At 47.0% G+C, this 17132-nt stretch overlaps 1 protein-coding gene across 1 annotated transcript in view; it reads left to right on the top strand.

Moving 5' to 3' along the window:
* The window catches only part of rrp12 (ribosomal RNA processing 12 homolog), a 60804-nt gene that overhangs the window by 34546 nt on the left and 9126 nt on the right, over positions 1-17132 (top strand). Inside the window, exons 12-27 of the mRNA XM_041210283.1 lie at positions 326-426; positions 761-875; positions 2648-2790; positions 4096-4217; positions 4440-4504; positions 7636-7798; positions 8379-8533; positions 9029-9096; positions 9763-9856; positions 10233-10391; positions 10487-10567; positions 12579-12684; positions 12931-13038; positions 13469-13626; positions 13977-14068; positions 16961-17116. Coding sequence (XP_041066217.1) covers positions 326-426; positions 761-875; positions 2648-2790; positions 4096-4217; positions 4440-4504; positions 7636-7798; positions 8379-8533; positions 9029-9096; positions 9763-9856; positions 10233-10391; positions 10487-10567; positions 12579-12684; positions 12931-13038; positions 13469-13626; positions 13977-14068; positions 16961-17116 — 1886 coding nt within the window. The remainder of the gene's footprint in view (positions 1-325; positions 427-760; positions 876-2647; positions 2791-4095; positions 4218-4439; positions 4505-7635; positions 7799-8378; positions 8534-9028; positions 9097-9762; positions 9857-10232; positions 10392-10486; positions 10568-12578; positions 12685-12930; positions 13039-13468; positions 13627-13976; positions 14069-16960; positions 17117-17132) is intronic.

The raw sequence follows: 17132 nt of genomic DNA, 5'->3' as shown, positions 1-17132 counted from the left end.
GGGCAGCAGACACAAGGGAATGCCATCCCCTGGATGTTCCCCTCCAAGCCACTCACCATCCTGACTTGGAAATATATCGCCGTTTCTTCACTGTCGTTGGGTCAAAATCCTGGAACTCCCTCCCTAACAGCACTGTGGGTGCACTTACACCACATGGACTGCAGCAGTTCAAGAAGGCAGCTCATCACCACCTTCTCAAGGGCAATTAGGGTTGGGTAATAAATGCTGGTCCAGACAGCAAAGCCCAAATCCTGTAAATTAATTTAAAAAAATACTGAATGTAATTAAGGTTTCTGATTGCTCCTGCTTAATGCTGTTTGTACAGGTGTTGCTGAGGGAGTGTGTGGCTCCATTCGCTACTGATATCGGAGTCTTTGTTTCATCCTCCCCCTCGGGACATGCCTCCCACATCTGTAAGATGTTCAGGTGAGATGTTTGAGCTCTCAATGGTCTTACTGTGACTATCCCACTTGCTGTCTCTGCATGTAGGAAATAGGGTCACTGTGGAGGAGTGGGGTGGGGGGGGCTGGACAATTATGTGGATATGGTCAGTATGGGGAAGGAGGGGTCAGTATGGGGGTGATCAGTGTGGGTGAGGGGGGCTGGATAGGTTCAGTCGGTGTGGGAGGGTTAGTGTATAATTCATGATATCTCGTCTTGCCATCAAGAAATTGATTGATGAGAAATAAATCTTTTTATTGTGCTGTGATTGATGTTATCCCTGTCATGTGGTGCTGATTGGTTGCTGTTTGTATTGCAGGGCAGTGGAGGATGGGCTGGCCTATCGGTTCTACTCTTCCTGGGCCTTTGTTCTACAGGTTCTTGGCACATTCTTTGAGGTCATTGGCGCACAAGCCTATCCGGTGATGAAGCAGGTGAGAGAGAGAGAGAGTGAGGCCTGGGACGGATGGTGAGTGAGTGAGGCCGGGAACGGATAGAGAGAGAGAGAGTGTGAGTGAGGCCGGGGACGGATAGAGAGAGTGAGGCCGGGGACGGATAGAGAGAGTGAGGCCTGGGACGGATGGTGAGTGTGAGTGAGGCCAGGGACGGATAGAGAGAGTGAGGCCTGGGACGGATGGTGAGTGTGAGTGAGGCCAGGGACGGATAGAGAGAGTGAGGCCTGGGATGGATGGTGAGTGTGAGTGAGGCCGGGGACGGATGGAGAGTGAGTGAGGCCGGGGACGGATGGAGAGTGAGTGAGGCCGGGGACGGATGGAGAGTGAGTGAGGCCAGGGACGGATGAAGAGTGAGTGAGGCCTGGGACGGATAGAGAGAGAGAGAGTGTGTGTGATTGAGGCTGGGGACAGATGGAGAGAGAGAGAGTGAGGCCGGGGACGGATGGAGAGTGGGTGAGTGAGGCCGGGGACGGATGGAGAGAGAGAGAGTGAGGCCTGGGACGGATGGTGAGTGAGTGAGGCCGGGGACAGATGGAGAGAGAGAGTGAGCGAGGCCGGGGACAGATGGAGAGAGTGAACGAGTGAGGCCGGGGACAGATGAAGAGAAAGCAAGTTAGGCCTTGGACAGTTGGAGAGAGAGGGAGTGAGGCCGGGGACAGATAGAGAGAGAGTGAGTGAGGCCAGGGTCTGATGGAGAGTGAGTGAGTGGGAGTGGGGCAGATGGAATGTGAGAGAGAAAGAGTGAATGAGGCTGGGGACAAATGGAGAAAGTGAGTGAGGCAGGGCACAGATGGGGAAAGAGCGAGGCCAGGGGCAGGTGGATGGAGAATGAGTGAAGCTGGGGACAGATGGAGAGAGAGCGCGAGGCCACGGACTGATGGAGAGAGGGAGAGAGAGATAATGAATGAGGCCGGGGACAAATGGAGAGAGGGAGAGAGTGGGTGAGTGAGTGAAGCTGGGTACAGATGGAGAGAGGGAGGGAGTGAGTGAGGCTGGGGGCAGATGGATAGAGAGAGTGAGTGAGGCAGGGGACAGATTGAAAGAGGGCGAGTGAGGCCGAGGACAGATGGAGGTAGCGAGTGAGGCCGGGGACGGATGGAAAGAGTGAATAAGTGAGGTTGGGGGCAGATGGATAGAGAGTGAGTGAGGCCAGGGACAGATGGAGAAAGTAAGTGAGGCAGGGCACAGTTGGGGAGAGAGTAAGGCCAGGGGCAGGTGGAGGGAGAGTGAATGAGGCCAGGGACATATGGAAAGTGAGTGTGAGGCCAGGGACAGACGGAGAGAGAGAGAGTGAGTGAATGAGGCCGGGGACAGAGGGAGGGAGAGAGAGAGAGTGAGTGAATGAATGAGGCTGGGGACAGAGGGAGAGGGGCCAGGGCAGGTGGAGAGAGAGGGAGATGGAGGCTGCTGATTGATGAAGAGAGAAAGTGTTATCAGGGGCAAATGGAGAGAGACTCAGAGAGTGAGTGGGTCTGAGGGCATTTGCTTGGAGATAGATCTGGTTAGTGAGCCTGAATTGTTTTTTAATAAAAGATCAAGAATTACATTTGTGTGGCATGGCTTCATGACATTAGAGTGTCCGAAAGCACTTTAAAGTGAATGAAGTCCTTCTTCATGTATAGGTCATCACTGTTATATTGGAAACAACAGCCAATTTGAGCACAACAAGCTCCCACAAACAGCAATGTGATGATGAGCAGATAATTTGTTTTGCTTTTGACTATCTGTTCTGACCATGTCTCTGTTTTCAGTGTCTGCAGGCTCTGTCTGATCTGCGAGAGACTCCACATTTCCCCCATACTGGTGAGCTGGAACGAGCAGTGGGAATGGCAGTGGAGAGCATGGGGCCTGAAGCTGTTCTACAGGCGATCCCCCTGCAAATCGATGGCACTGAGTGAGTGATGTATTCGTGGGAAAGGGAATAAAAGGAATACTGGCAAAGTGGAAACCAAATTGGCTAAGGGACAGAAAGCAGAGGGTAACAGTGAATGGTTGTTTTTCAGACTGGAGCGAGTGTACATTGGTGTTCCTCAGGCGTCAGTGTTAGCACCACAGTTCTCTTTGATAGATATTAAAATTTGGGTATACAGGACATAATTTCTAAGTTTGCAGCAGGCATGAAACTCATATATAACTAACAGTGAGGAAAACAGAAAGGGACTTAAGGAAGACATAAGACATGCTGGTGAAATGGACTCACATGATGGATGAAATTGAACACAGAAATATGAAGTGTTTTTTATGAAGTCTAAGGAAAGGCAATGTAATCCAAATCAATTTTAAAAGGGATGCAGGAACAGAGAGATGCGGGTGTATGTACACAACTCTTTGAAGATGGAAGAACAAGTTGAGAAGATTGTTAAAAAAGCATATGGGATTCTTGGCTTTTTAAACAGAGGGTTAGAGTACGAAGCAAGGGGGTGATGCTAAACCTGTTTAAAAACACTGGTTTGGACCCAGCTGCAGTATTGTGCTCAGTCCTGGGCCTTTCAAGTGAAGAAGGATGTCAAGATCTTGGAGATTTACTGGAATGGTATCAGGGATGAGGAACTTCACTTCTGTGGGAGGAACTGAAGAAGCTGGGATTATTCTCCTTAGAGCAGAGATTTGATAGAGGTGTTCAAAATCAGGAAGTGTTTTTGATAGAGCGAATAAGGAAAACTGATTTCCAATGGTAGAATGGTCAGGGACTCTGATTTAAAATGAAAGACAAAAGAACCAGAAGAGGAGGAAGGCTCCTCAATGTCCCCTCCCCTCTCACTGCCTCCATAACACCCAACTGCTCGCCTGCTAATTCTCGACCTCCCTGCCTCCCGCCTCGCTGCCTCACTGACCCCCCCCCTCACTCACTCCCTCCCTGATTCCTCCTTCGCCGCAACTCCAGAAACAACACTGTATCCAGTGAGGATGGGACCTCAGGCTTTACCTGCTGGTCTGAGGTGTCTGCTGGTGGGGTGGCAGGTGGGATGCCCTGCTGGGGAGGGCATTTCTGCACTGGTGGGGGAGTGGGAGGCAGGTGGGTCTGGGCAGGTAGGCATGTGCTTTCTGAGAGGGAGTCCATTGTGCAGTTTAGGCGACACCCAGGTGCCAGAGCTAAGACAGATCTAGCTGCCTGGCGTCTGCAATATGTGGGATTTAGGTCGTGTATGTGTTGCACTCACTGGTTGCCTTCTCTAGCTAACATGCCTTTTTATTTTAGGGAGAGGTTCGACTTCCCCCGGAGCTGGCTCATTCCTGTGATCCGAGACCATGTCAAACACACGCAGCTCACGTTCTTCAACAAATACTTTCTTCCCTTGGCAGCAAATCTCAAGAACAGAGGTAGTTGGGGGTGAGGGGCGGGGAGGGGGTGAGGGGCAGGGAGGGGGTGAGGAGAAGGGAGGGTTGAGGCCACACTGACATGGGAGTGTGGTATGGAAGGTCTGTGGGGAATGGGCGAAGATGGAGGAAATCCTGGCATTGTTTGTGGCTCCAGCCTTTAAATGTCTCTGATTGTGCTGCCTGTGTGTCCTGATCCTGAACTGATTCTCTTTCTTTCTGCAGCTCTCGAACTTGCTCAGTCTGGCCATCCCCTTGAAGCTAAAATTTATGACACATTACAGTGGCAGGTAAGGCCCTGCAGATGGACCTAGTGAGAGCAGTGAATCAATATAGAAAGGGAAGGACAGTGATTTATCCCTGTGCTTTCCTTCTCATAATTCCGTTCAATATCTGCCTGCTGCGGTTTGTTAAACGCTGCCTTCTCACTTGGAGCGCAGTCTAGTTTAGGGCAGTGAGGTGCAAGTCCATTCTATCTTTGGGTGGGTGGCTGGGTTCCAGGATTTTTTATTCGTGCATGGGACGTAGGCATTGCTGGCAAGGCCAGCATTTATTGCCCTTGAGAAGGTGGTGGTGAGCTGCTTTTTTGAACCGCTCCAGTCCATGTGGTGTAGGTAGATCCACAGTACTGTTAGGGAAGGAGTTACAGGATTTTGACCCAGCGACAGTGAAGGAATGGCAATATATTTCAAGTCAAGATGGTGAGTGACTTGGTGGGGAACTGCAGGTGATGGTGTTCCAGCTGACCTCTTCCTTCTAGATTAGTGGTTCTCAAAGTGTGGTCCTCAGGGATCCTCCAGTTGTCCAGTGAGTCCAAAATACAAATCCCACAACATCTTAGATCAAGGCCAACACAAGAGAAGAGACCCAAACTATCATACCCACCACTCACATGAGGTTTGTTTTAACGTGGCAGGTGATGTGAGCCAGGTGGATCAAATCCACGAGGGAAACTTGACCACGATATCGCACTGGTTTTGCAATTTGCATTTATTTCGAGATGCTTGCGCTGAATTCGGAAGTAATAAGTCCACCAAGACTTCAGAGATTTAAAGAAAAACTAAATTAAGCATTTATTAACTAAGGAAAAGATTTCAAGCACATACATAGGTCTACAAATTACTACTATAATAATTCCTAAAACCCCTCATTAATCTGGCTTCCAGTTACACCCCTGTTAAAGCAACAGTAAAAATAAAATAGATTTTAAACAGATCCAGGCAAGTCAACATAATACCCTGGTCAGTAGAATTCAAAGTGGCTATTCCCAGCTTCGATTTCTGTAGACAGCAGCTTAATGCACAAATACTGGAGGCTTCTCACACTTCTGTTAGATCTTACAATGCCTTCCCTGAAAACATACTCTCGTTCTCCTTTATACATGTTTCTCCATTTTAATGTAAATTCCATTGATCCCTTATGTCTTTGGAGCTTTACCTTTCTTGTAATATAAATATTTTCATGGTACTAATATTGTCAGTAACCTTTGGGAAAATTAAACACACTGCTTGGCCTAGCTTCTCTGGCTAGGTGTAAACATCCTACCATCTCTTTGAAATTCAAACTGCCCTGATTTATCTAAAAAAGCAAATTCCCCTTACCTTACATTCTAAGACTTCAGTCATGTTTACATTTTTAGCATTTCAAACCTAGCTTTTTTTGATGAATCAAACCCTCCAGACCAGCTGTCTCCAATTCAATTAAATCTCTCACACACACAGAAACTATCCAAACCCCACTATTAACCTCATTTTACAATAAATCACAACAATATTATGAGAATTATTATACTTTCATGACATGTTACACAGCCAGATCAGCTCCCACGTATATGGCACATTAGTCATAACTGCACGCAACAACAATGTAGCTTTCTAAATAAGATTTTTATGAAATCTTGTTTATAAAACTACATTGTTGTTGCTCACACCTATGATAACTTGCGCCCCACACAAGTTACAGTTTAGTTTGTTTGATTAATATAAATGTAAGATAAGTATTGATGATTGTATAACATATATTAGAAATGTTCAACTCAATGTATTGTCTTGTGATATTAATGTTTACAATATGAAAATGTCTATACTTTTGTTTCTACACGAATTAATTTACTTCATAAATTCTCATGAAGTCTGATTTTTTTTTATTAGTGGAAAGTGAATGTAGGCGGCGCATAGGACTTGTAGGCAGTCCAAGCAGTCTTTTGCCCTGCCTAATTGGTCCACAGATGGAAAAATTTAGGAACTGTTGTTTAGGTGGGACTAGTCATGGGTTTGCAAGGTGCTGTCGAAGGAGCCTTGGTGAGTTGCTGTAGTGCACCTTTTGGATGGTATACACTGCTGCTACTGTGTGTCAGTGTTAGAGGGAATGAATGTTTAAGGTGGTGGATGGGAGGTCAGTCAAGCGGGCTGCTTTGTCCTGGGATGGTATCGAGCTTCTTGAGTGTTGTTGGAGCTGCGCTCACCCAAGCAAGTGGGGAGTATTCCAAAAAACAAAAAACTGCGGATGCTGGAAATCCAAAACAAAAACAGAATATCCTGGAAAAACTCAGCAGGTCTGGCAGCATCGGCGGAGAAGAAAAGAGTTGACATTTCGAGTCCTCAAGACCCTTCGACAGAACTGAGGAGTATTCCATCCTGACCTCTAACACTCCTGACTTGTGCCTTGTAGATGGCGGACAGGTTTTGGGGAGTCAGGAGATGAGTTACTCGCGTTAGGATTCATGGCCCCTGACCTTCTCTTGTAGCCGCGGTATTTATATGGCTAGTCCAGTTCAGTTTCTGGTCAATGGTAATCCCAGGATGTTGATAGTGGGAGATTCAATGAAGCTAATGCCATTGAACGTCAAGGGATGATGGTTAGATTCTCTTTTGTTGGAGATGGTCATTGCCTGGCACTGTGTGGTGTGAGTGTTACTTGCTGCTTATCAGCCCAAGCCTGAATGTTATCCAGCTCTTGCTGCACATGCACACAACTGCTTCAGTTTCTAAGGCATCTCAAGTGGTACTGAACACTGTATTCAGCAAGCATCCCCGCTTTTGACCTTGTGATGGAAGGAAGGACATTGATGAAGCAGCAGAAGATGGTTGGCCTGAGGGCACTACCCTGAGGAACTCTTGCAGTGATGTCCTGGAGCTGAGATGACTGACCTCCAACAACCACAACCATCTTCCTTTGTGCTAGATATGATTCCAACCAGCAAAGAGATTTCCCCCCAGTTCCCATTGACTCCAGTTTTGCTCGGGCTCCTTGGTGCCACACAGACAGCTATTGCCTTGATGTCGAGGGCAGTCACTGTCCCCTCACCTCTAGTATTCACTTTCTTTTCCCACGTTTGGACCAAGGATTTTCCTCAATGTTGTTGCCTTTATTCGAGCTCTGGACCGTTTGCTGATCACTTTAATGTTTGTATTTTATTTAGATTTGGACATTGCTGCCAGGATTCTGCACTAAACCCACAGATACAGTGGTGGCTTTTAAAGGTATTGCAAGGACCCTGGGCACGGCCATCAGTGACCGGCCAGACCTCCGACTCACCATCTGTCAGGCTCTTCGCACTCTGGTCAGCAAAGGCTGTGAGAACGGTGAGTTGTGGCCTTGTTATCAGAGATTTCACCTGGACAAATACTGATTGAGCTCCAGAAACAATCCAATTCTGGTCTGATCTGATCCATATCCAATTGCTGTCTTATCTGGATCCAGGCCCAATCCCAATCCAAATCATGTCCAGCCCTGACTCAGGTCAACTGGTCCTCTTGGGAGAATTTTGCTGGTTCTGGATTGAGACAGTTATATTGTATGCCTAGACTATTGCTGCTGCACCTGAGGAACTCTGCAGGCCGTTGTATTCAGTTTGCAGATGTTCAAAGAGCATTTGGAGAATAGTTCCATCAACCAGGAGAGTTTCACCCTGGCTAGTCCCATTAACCGGGAGAGCTTCACTCTGGCCAGTCCTATCAGCAGGGCGGAAGGTCAGACTATACAGCAGGAAGATTTCCTATGGTGGTTGTGGGGTGAGGCAGGCTTTAGGGGAGATTCTGGTTGGGAATAGGAAAGTGGTACTCTGTTAATGGGAGCTATTGAGCTGAATGACCTGGGAGAGGTAGGATGGGACTCGTGTCAGAGTGATTGCCAACTCTTGTCATTTGCTGTTTATTCTTCCAGAGGCAGATCGGGCTGAAGTGAGTCGATTTGCCAAGAATTTCCTGCCAATCCTGTTTAATGTTTATAGCATGGAACCAACCAGCGGAGAGAGTACAGCCTATAGGCTGCCTGTACTCGACACAATCAAAGTATACCTGACCCTAGCTGACCAGCAGGTGAGTTCATCATCACAAACCTGGAAACATTTACAAATCTTGCCTGATTTGATTGATGGGAAATCAGAGTTTGGCAATCTTTTAGCCTGTGACTGGGCCCTTCGACCATGCTCCCTCAGGACTCACGTTTGCACTGACGCTGCCAATCATACTCAGGCTCTCAATCTTACGGGCCTCATGATCCCACTCGCGCTCACAATCCACCCAATTCTCTCACCGCCCCCCCCACTCTCTCAACACCCCACCTGATGCTCTCACCCCTCCGCCCGACTCTCTGGCCCCCCCCGCCCGACTCTCACCCCCCCACCTGTCTCTCGCTCCACCCCCCCACCCCCCGACTCTCACGAGCTTTGAGTTGCATTCTCTGAGCCGAGAAGGTGTGAGAGTTGTCTGAAATGGAGTGGGGTTTGTTGATTTATCGACTCAGTGTTAATGCTGTCATTGAGCGCAGACTAATAGATTGCACTGTTGGCTAATGTCTTTCAAATGTTTCAGCTGGTGTGTGGATTCCTAGATAAGGCTAGTGAGAAGCTGAAGAATTTAGAGAGTTCAGAGTTCACAAGGTAAGGAGAGAATCAGTAAAACAACAGAGCCAATGATGTTGGGTAGATCGCCAGGACGCTGACCGGGCGCCGCGCACCAGGACGCTGACCGGGCGCCGCGCACCAGGACGCTGACCGGGCGCCGCGCACCAGGACGCTGACCAGGCGCCACGCACCAGGACGCTGACCGGGCACCGCGCACCAGGACGCTGACCGGGCGCCGCGCACCAGGACGCTGACCGGGCGCCGCGCACCAGGACGCTGACCGGGCGCCGCGCACCGGGACGCTGACCGGGCGCCGCGCACCGGGACGCTGACCGGGCGCCGGGCTCCGGGACGCTGACCGGGCACAATGCCCCGGGACGCTGACCGGGCGCAGGGCCCCGGGACGCCGACCGGGCGCCATGCACCAGGACGCCGACCGGGCGCGGGGCCCTGGGACGCCGCGGTCCAGGCATGAAGAGACTTTTCCTGACTTCCTGCTCTTCAGTGCAGTCAATAGTTTAATGTTGGGTGTATTTGTTGCAATGTTATGTTTGTCAAATAGTCATTGAGTTAGATTATTGTATCACTAAAATGAAAAAAATATTTCTTACATAAACTAAAATTAAAAAGCTGTGACTAAATGATCTAATTTCTAAGATTAAAGAAAGACAAGTGTATTCTGAACTTGCTGGTTTCCTTTAGGTTGTCTGTAATGGATCTAATTGTGGCGATGGCACCCAAGGTCACTGAGCCCAGTATGAATAACATTTACCAGACCATCATCCCATTCCTGCAGGTATGTAGTGACGTCATAGATGTCTTCTTGAAAGTACCACAGGCATGCTGAGCGTGCTATTTACCCGGTTTCAAAGAATTGACTGCAAAAGTGGTCAAGTCCAATATGTGTTGGTGTAGCATCCACAGTACTTTGCACTTAAAATGAAGGCCTGGCTGTTCAGGGGTGACGTCAGGAAGCACTTCTTTACATAAAGGATTGTGGAACTCTGGAAATTGTTGGGCAAATGACTTAAGCTAAGCAGATGGGGATCAAACCACAGATTGGTCATGATCTAATTGTTTGGCAGAAGAGGCCTGATGGGCTGAATGACCTACTCCTGTTCCTGTTTATATCTGTGTGACCTGACTGTGCTGCTTTCCTCTTCCTGTGTCAGAGCAAAGATCACCGTACCCAGAAGAAGGCCTATCGGATCCTTGAGGAGATCTGTGGTGGGGAGAAGGAGCCGTGCAGACTGTTTGTTCACAAGCATTTGGAGGAGTTGAAGCAAACACTACTGGATTCCTTAAAGAGTGCAGCTTCTCCTGCAAAGAGGGTGAGTCTGCTAGTGAAAGGTGGAAGATTCCTGTCTGTGAAATAGGATATTGAGGCAATCATGGAGTTAAACTCACTCTTATTTTCTCTTTCCAGCCAAGGCTGAAGTGTCTGATTCATATCGTCAAACAGCTGTCAGTGGAACACCAGGAGTTCATTGTAGCACTGCTTCCTGAGGTAGGACACAGTCAATCATTCGAACAGCTTCTTTCCCATCTGGTTGTAGACTGACATACCTGGAGTGCTATCTTGTGGGGGTATTGCCTTTCAGATTGTATTGTTTCCCAGTTCAGATTGTTGTAGAAGATCCCATGGGACTTATGGAGGAGCAGGGAGCTTTCCTGGTGTCAGTGTTGGCATTCCTTCCCTCAACCAGTATCTCAGAAACAGATGATTGCTGGTTGTTCCTAGTGCTGTGTTTGCTGCCATATTTACTCACAAAACAGCAGTCATTGTATTTCAAGTAGTCATTTATGAGTTAAGTATCTAGCTACTGTTCAAATGCAAAACATTAAATAAACTTATAAAACCTCTGAACTGAAAAGATTGGAACGACACATTTTTCAAGATAAAATTTGTAACCATGAGACCAGAAATGTGAGGTTTTACCCATTGGGAAACATTAAATAGCCTCTGAAAAAGAGATGGCTGAAGGGAGACCCAATACAGGTCTTTAAAATTATGAAAGGCTTTGGTATCGTGAATACAGAGACAGCAAAACGAGGGCCATCAGCTTATAAGATAGCCACCAAGAAATCCAACAGGGAATCCAGAAGATATTTATTTACCAGAATGGGGAGAATATGGACCTTGTTACCACAAGGAGTAGTTGAGGTGAATAGGAACATAAGAGATAGGAGCAGGCCATTCAGCCCCTGAAGCCTGCTCTGCCATTCATTTAGATCATGGCTGATCTTCTCAATGCCACTTTCCTGTATTACCCCATATCCTTTAATATCTTGAATATGTGGAAATCTATTGACCTCTGCTTTGAACATGCTCAATGACTGGGCCTCCAAAGCCCTTGGATAGAGAATTTCAAAGGTTCACCGCCCCCTGAGTGAAGAAATTCCTCCTCATCTCAGTCCTAAATGGCCTGCCCCTCATTCTGAGACTGTGCCCCCTACTTGTATATCCACCTGCCCCCGCCAGCCAATCTAGGGGAAACACTTTTCCTGCATCTACTCATCTACTCTGTTGAACCCTGTGAGAATTTTGTACACTTCAATGCGATCACCTCTCGTTCTTCTAAACTCTAGAAGATTACAGGCCCAGTCTCTTCAATCTGTCCTGAGGACAATCCCACCATCCCAAGAATCAGTCTGGTGCACCTTCATTTTACTCCCTCTATGGCAAATATATCCAAGTATGTCAAAAATAAAATCTTTAAAAAAAAATATTTTATGGGATGTGGGTGTCACTGGCAAGGCCAGCATTTGTTGTCCATCCCTAATTGTCGTTGAACTGAGTGGCTTGCTAGGCCATTTCAGAGGGCAATTAAGAGTCAACCACATTGCTGTGGGTCTGGAGTCACATGTAGGCCAGACCAGGTAAAGATAGCAGATTTCCTTCCCTAAAGGACATTAGTGAATCAGATGGGCTTTTATGACAATCAACAACAGTTTAATGGTCAATATTACTGAGACTAGCTTTTAATTCCAGATTTTATTAATTGAATTCAATTTGAACCCGTGTCCCCAGAGCTTCAGCCTGAGCCTCTGGATTGCTAGTCCAGTGACGTTTAGTACTCTGCTACTACCTCCCTCAAATGCATTGAGATGCATTTGAAGGAAGACAAGATAAACATGAGGTTATAAAGGAATGGAGGGTCATTGCTGATGGTTAAATGAGGAAGGGTGGGAAGAGGCTCAAGTGGAGTATAAATGCCAGCTCATTCTGATTGGGTCAAATGGCCTGTTTCTATGTTGTGTATTTTGTGTCATTATTTGGCACTATCAAAATAGAATAACTGGATCATGTCAGAGACCGAACCCACGTGCTTGCGCTGTGAACATTCCATGTCATAGTTTTGAAATCCAGGTTGAATTGCGGGAATGCAGTGATATTAACACTAGCCCATTGTATTGGCACTACTGTACAGGGTAGCTGTTTCACGATGTTGATGTTTGATGATTAGTAATGTTTAACATGGCCACACAATTAATTCTGAAACCCTTCTAATCTGAAGGTTATAATCTGCATGAAAGAAGTCTCGATTGGAGCTCGTAGAAATGGTTATACCTTATTGGTTGAAATTGGACAGGCCTTTTTGAGGTTCTATGAAGACACGAGGGGTGAGTTTTTATTACTTACTATCTCTAGCAGCAAATTCTTTCTGCATTGCTTTTTAAATTGATGCTGATTCGATGTTGCGGTGTCAGTAGCAGTAAGGAGCTGTTGGGGTCAGGACTATTGTGAAACTTTGCCTGAGCCCAGTGGTGCACATGTCAATACTCTGGCTTTCCATCTTGAAGGGACTGAGAGGGATTGAGAACCTTGTGAGGATGTAAAATTCCTAACAAGCTGTGTTTATTTTGTAGAAGCTGTTAGCCAGTATCTGGCATTGATTTATGCTGGTTTAACCGGATCCGTTACTATGATCAGCTGCACCGTTCTTGCACTCACTCGCCTGGTGTTCGAATTCAAAGGTATAGTACAAGAAATTTAAACATTTAACACAAGCTGATATATCCCAACCCTTCTCTCCTATCCTCATTGTATATCAGTGAGAATTCTGTCAGTCATCTGTTGGCAAAGATGTGAAACCATATTCTGCCCATTTAATGGTGTAATTTGGTGTTGGAGTGGCCCAGCCAGTGGATCTGTGTCCTGTGCAACGTCCTCCCTGAACTTGTAGGCCAGACTTAGGTGCTGTATGAAATGTTCATGAGTGTGGCTGCTGGACCAACCTTTGCTGGAGAAGAAGGGAAGGTTGGATTATTGTGTGAATTGGAGGAGATACTGTGTGTAGGATACTGCTTGGGAAATGAAAAAGAGGCACAGCAAGTGGCTAACAGCAGGATCTGTTGGAGCTGACACCAGGACTAAAGATTCTGATTTTCTCCCTTTCGCCCTCAGATAAAATGGACATGGTGAGCATTGAGCAGCTGCTTCAGAACATCTGCCTCCTGCTTCAATCCAAAACACGGGATGTCGTTAAGTCAGCCCTGAGTTTTATCAAAGTTGTTCTGTTTATCATGGATACAAGGGTTCTCGCTCAGCACCTTCAGGCCTTGGTGAGCAACACTATTCACTGCCGCTGGCCTCTCAGTGCCCCCCGTAACCCAGCTACTCTCCTCCCCCGTAACCCAGCTACTCTCCTCCCCCAAAACCCAGCTACTCCCAGCCCCTGTAACTGCTGCTCCATGCCTCCAATCTTGCAACTTATGATGGCACATTGAATAAAGTGCATTCTACCTCATTTCTCCACTCCTCCCTTACCTCCTGCTGCCTCTGTCCTTCTGCCCCTCCCCATCTCCTCCCTGTACTCTTGTGCCTGTCACCCTCACCCTCCATTGTTGCTTTTCTTCCTTGCTCTCCCCTTCTCCCTCATCCTTGCTCTAAATTCTTGTTCTTTCATTGTCAGATGGAGAGTATTGGTAGTATGCGAGATGATATGAGGCGGCATTTCCGTGTGAAATTGAAGAATATCTTCACAAAATTCATTCGCAAGTTTGGGTGAGTGCAGAAATTTAACAGCAGGTATCATTTTCCTGCTAGCAAAGATTGAACGTGGTTTCACAGTGGTTACATGAATTGTGGTGGACAGTTAAACAACTAATTAAACAACTAGGCTCCATCATTATCCCCATCCTCAGTGATGGGGGAGCCCAGCACCTCAGTGCAAAAGATAAGACTGAAGCATTCACAGAGATCTTCAGCCAGAAGTGCTGAGTGGATAATCCATCTCGGCCTCCTTCGGATATACCCAGCATCACAGATGTCAGTCTTCAGCCAATTTGATTCATTCCGTGTGATATCAAGAAACGGCTAAAAGCACAGGATACTGCAAAGGCTATGGGCCCTGAAAATATTCCGGCAATAGCACTGAAGACTTGCGCTCCAGAACTTTCCACGCCCCTAGCCAAGCTGTTCCAGTACAGCTACAACACTGGCATTTATCCGGCTATGTAGAAAATTGCCCAGGTATGTCCTGTATACAAAAATCAGGACAAATCCAACCTGGCCAATTACTGCCCCATCCATCTACTCTCGATCATCAGTAATGTAATTGGAGGAGCCATCAACAGTGCTATCAAGTGGCACTTGCTTAGCAATAACCTGCTCACTGGTGCTCAGTTTAAGATCTGCCAAGGCCACTTGGCTCCTGACCACATTACAACCTTGGTTCAAACATGGACAAAAGAGCTGAACTCAAAGTGAGGTGACAGTGACTGCCCTTGTCATCAAGGCAGCATTTGACTGAGTGTGACATCAAGGACCCCTAGCAAAACTGGAGTTAATAGGAATTGGGGAAAAGTCTCCACTGAATAAGAATCACAGAATTGTTACCACGTAGAAGGAGGCCATTCAGGCCATAGTGTCTGCACCAGCTGTCTGAGCATTTTAACTTAGTGCCAACCTCCTCTGACTTTTCCCCGTAACCCTGCACATTGTTTCTATTTAAATAATCATGCAATGCCCTCTTGAATGCCTCAATCAAACCTGCCTCCACCACACTTCCAGACAATGCATTCCAATCCCTAACTACTCGCTGTGTGAATAAGTTTTTTCCCACCTCGCATTTGTTTCTTTTGCTCTGGTTCTCGATCTGTTTACAAGTGGGAACAGTTCCTCCCTATCTACTGGTTGGAGTCATACCTAGCACAAAAGAAGATGGTTGTGGTTGTTGGAGGCCAATCATCTCAGTTCCAGGACATCACTGCAGGAGTACCTCAGGGCAGTGTCCGAGATACAGTCATCTTCAGCTGCTTCATCAATGACCTTCCTCCCATCATAAGGCCAGAAGTGGGGGTGTTCGCTGATGACTGCACAATGTTCAGCACCATTCCTGACTCCTCAGATACTGATGCAGCCCATGTCCAAATGCAGCAAGACCTAGACAGCATTCAGACTTGGGTTGATAAGTAGCAAGTAACATTTGCACCACACAGTGCCAGGCAATGACCATCTCCAACAAGAAAGAATCCACCCATTGCCCCTTGACATTCAATGGCATTACCATCGCTGAATACCCCACTATCAACATCCTGGGAATTGCCATTGACCAGAAACTGAACTGGACTAGCCATATAAATACCGTGGCTATAAGGGTGGGTCAGAGGCTGGGAATTCTGCAGAGAGTAACTCAGCTCTGGACTCCCTAAAGCCTTTCCACCATCTACATGGCACAAGTCAGGAGTGTGATGGAATATTCTCCAATTGCCTGGATAGTGCATCTCCAACAACACTCAAGAAACTGGACACCATCCAAGACAAAGCTGTGTGCTTGATTGGCACCACATCCACTAACATTTACTCCTTCCACTGCCAATGCACAGTAGCAGCAGTGTGTACCATTTACAAGATGGACTGCAAAAGCCCACTAAGGCTCCGTAGGCAGCACTTTCCAAACCCACAGCCTCTACCATCTAGAAGGACAAGGGCAGCAGATAGCTGGGAACACCACCAACTGCAAGTTCCCTTCCAAGTCATTCACCATCCTGACTTGGAAATATATCGCTGTTCCTTCACTGTCGCTGCGTCAGAATCCTGGAACTCCCTTCCTAACAGCATTGTAGGTTACCTACACCACATGGATTGCAGTGGCTCAAGAAGGCAGCTCACCACCACCTTCTCAAGGGCAATTAGAGATGGGCAATAAAAATGTCAGCTTAGCCAGCAATGCCCACATCCCGTGAAAGAATAAAAAATAAAAACAGTAACCCCTTGACCCTGGGAGGACTTGGCACACAGAGATCATGAGATAAGCTTGTGAATTGGTTTAAATTAAGGCTGCACAAAAGAAACATTTATTCCAGAGAAGATGCATATTTGACAGATCTTTCTACTTTTATATCAGTAGATTTTGGGTCAGAATACAATGACTGGAAGCTGCCATAAAGCCTTGTGCCTGCCTCCAGTCTTATCCCAACCTCAGTGCTCATTCCTCCCCTGCAGCCCATGCCTTTTCCACCGGACCCCCTCTTCTGAGTTTTGGCCAATTGGTTCTGATGGGACCAGAGCTGAGCATCAGTGAGCTGAACCATTTAGTTCACAATTAATGGCAACTTCTATCACTTTATTAATGATTAGGAGGAAGCTGGTCTGCTTTGATTTGTCCTTTTTTTCCATTGGGTCAATGCCAGTGTTGTCACAATGTTGGAGCAGCCTAGCTTGGGTAGTTTCTGAAGAGTTCTCGGGAGCTGAACTGTTATAAATCAGGAGTCTTTGAGCTCTGTGCAGCTATTAGTAAAACTCTGAGCTGGGTGCTGCCCATTACTGAGTGAGCTGTTCACTTGCTGTAGCTCTGTTTTGTGACTCTCTTTTGAAATTATGAATTGAAGAACCTGCATTTATTGTTTTCCTTTGGTTTGCTTTTCACCTACATCCCTCTTTCCAACTCTTCAGATTCGAGATGATTGACAGCATGGTTCCAGAGGAGTATCACAGGGTACTTGTCAACATTCGCAAGGCAGAGGCACGGAATAAGAGGCACCGGGCACTGAAACGAGGTGTGAGAGACTCAGATAGTGAAGACGAAACTCCAAACTGGAATGGGGACAGGTGAGGAGTATAATAA

This window comes from Carcharodon carcharias, chromosome 17 (genome assembly GCF_017639515.1).
Source record: "Carcharodon carcharias isolate sCarCar2 chromosome 17, sCarCar2.pri, whole genome shotgun sequence".
NCBI classification, from domain to species: domain Eukaryota; kingdom Metazoa; phylum Chordata; class Chondrichthyes; order Lamniformes; family Lamnidae; genus Carcharodon; species Carcharodon carcharias.
The sequence above is the reverse complement of the archived record's forward strand: the minus strand, read 5'-3'. Positions and strand labels throughout refer to the sequence as shown.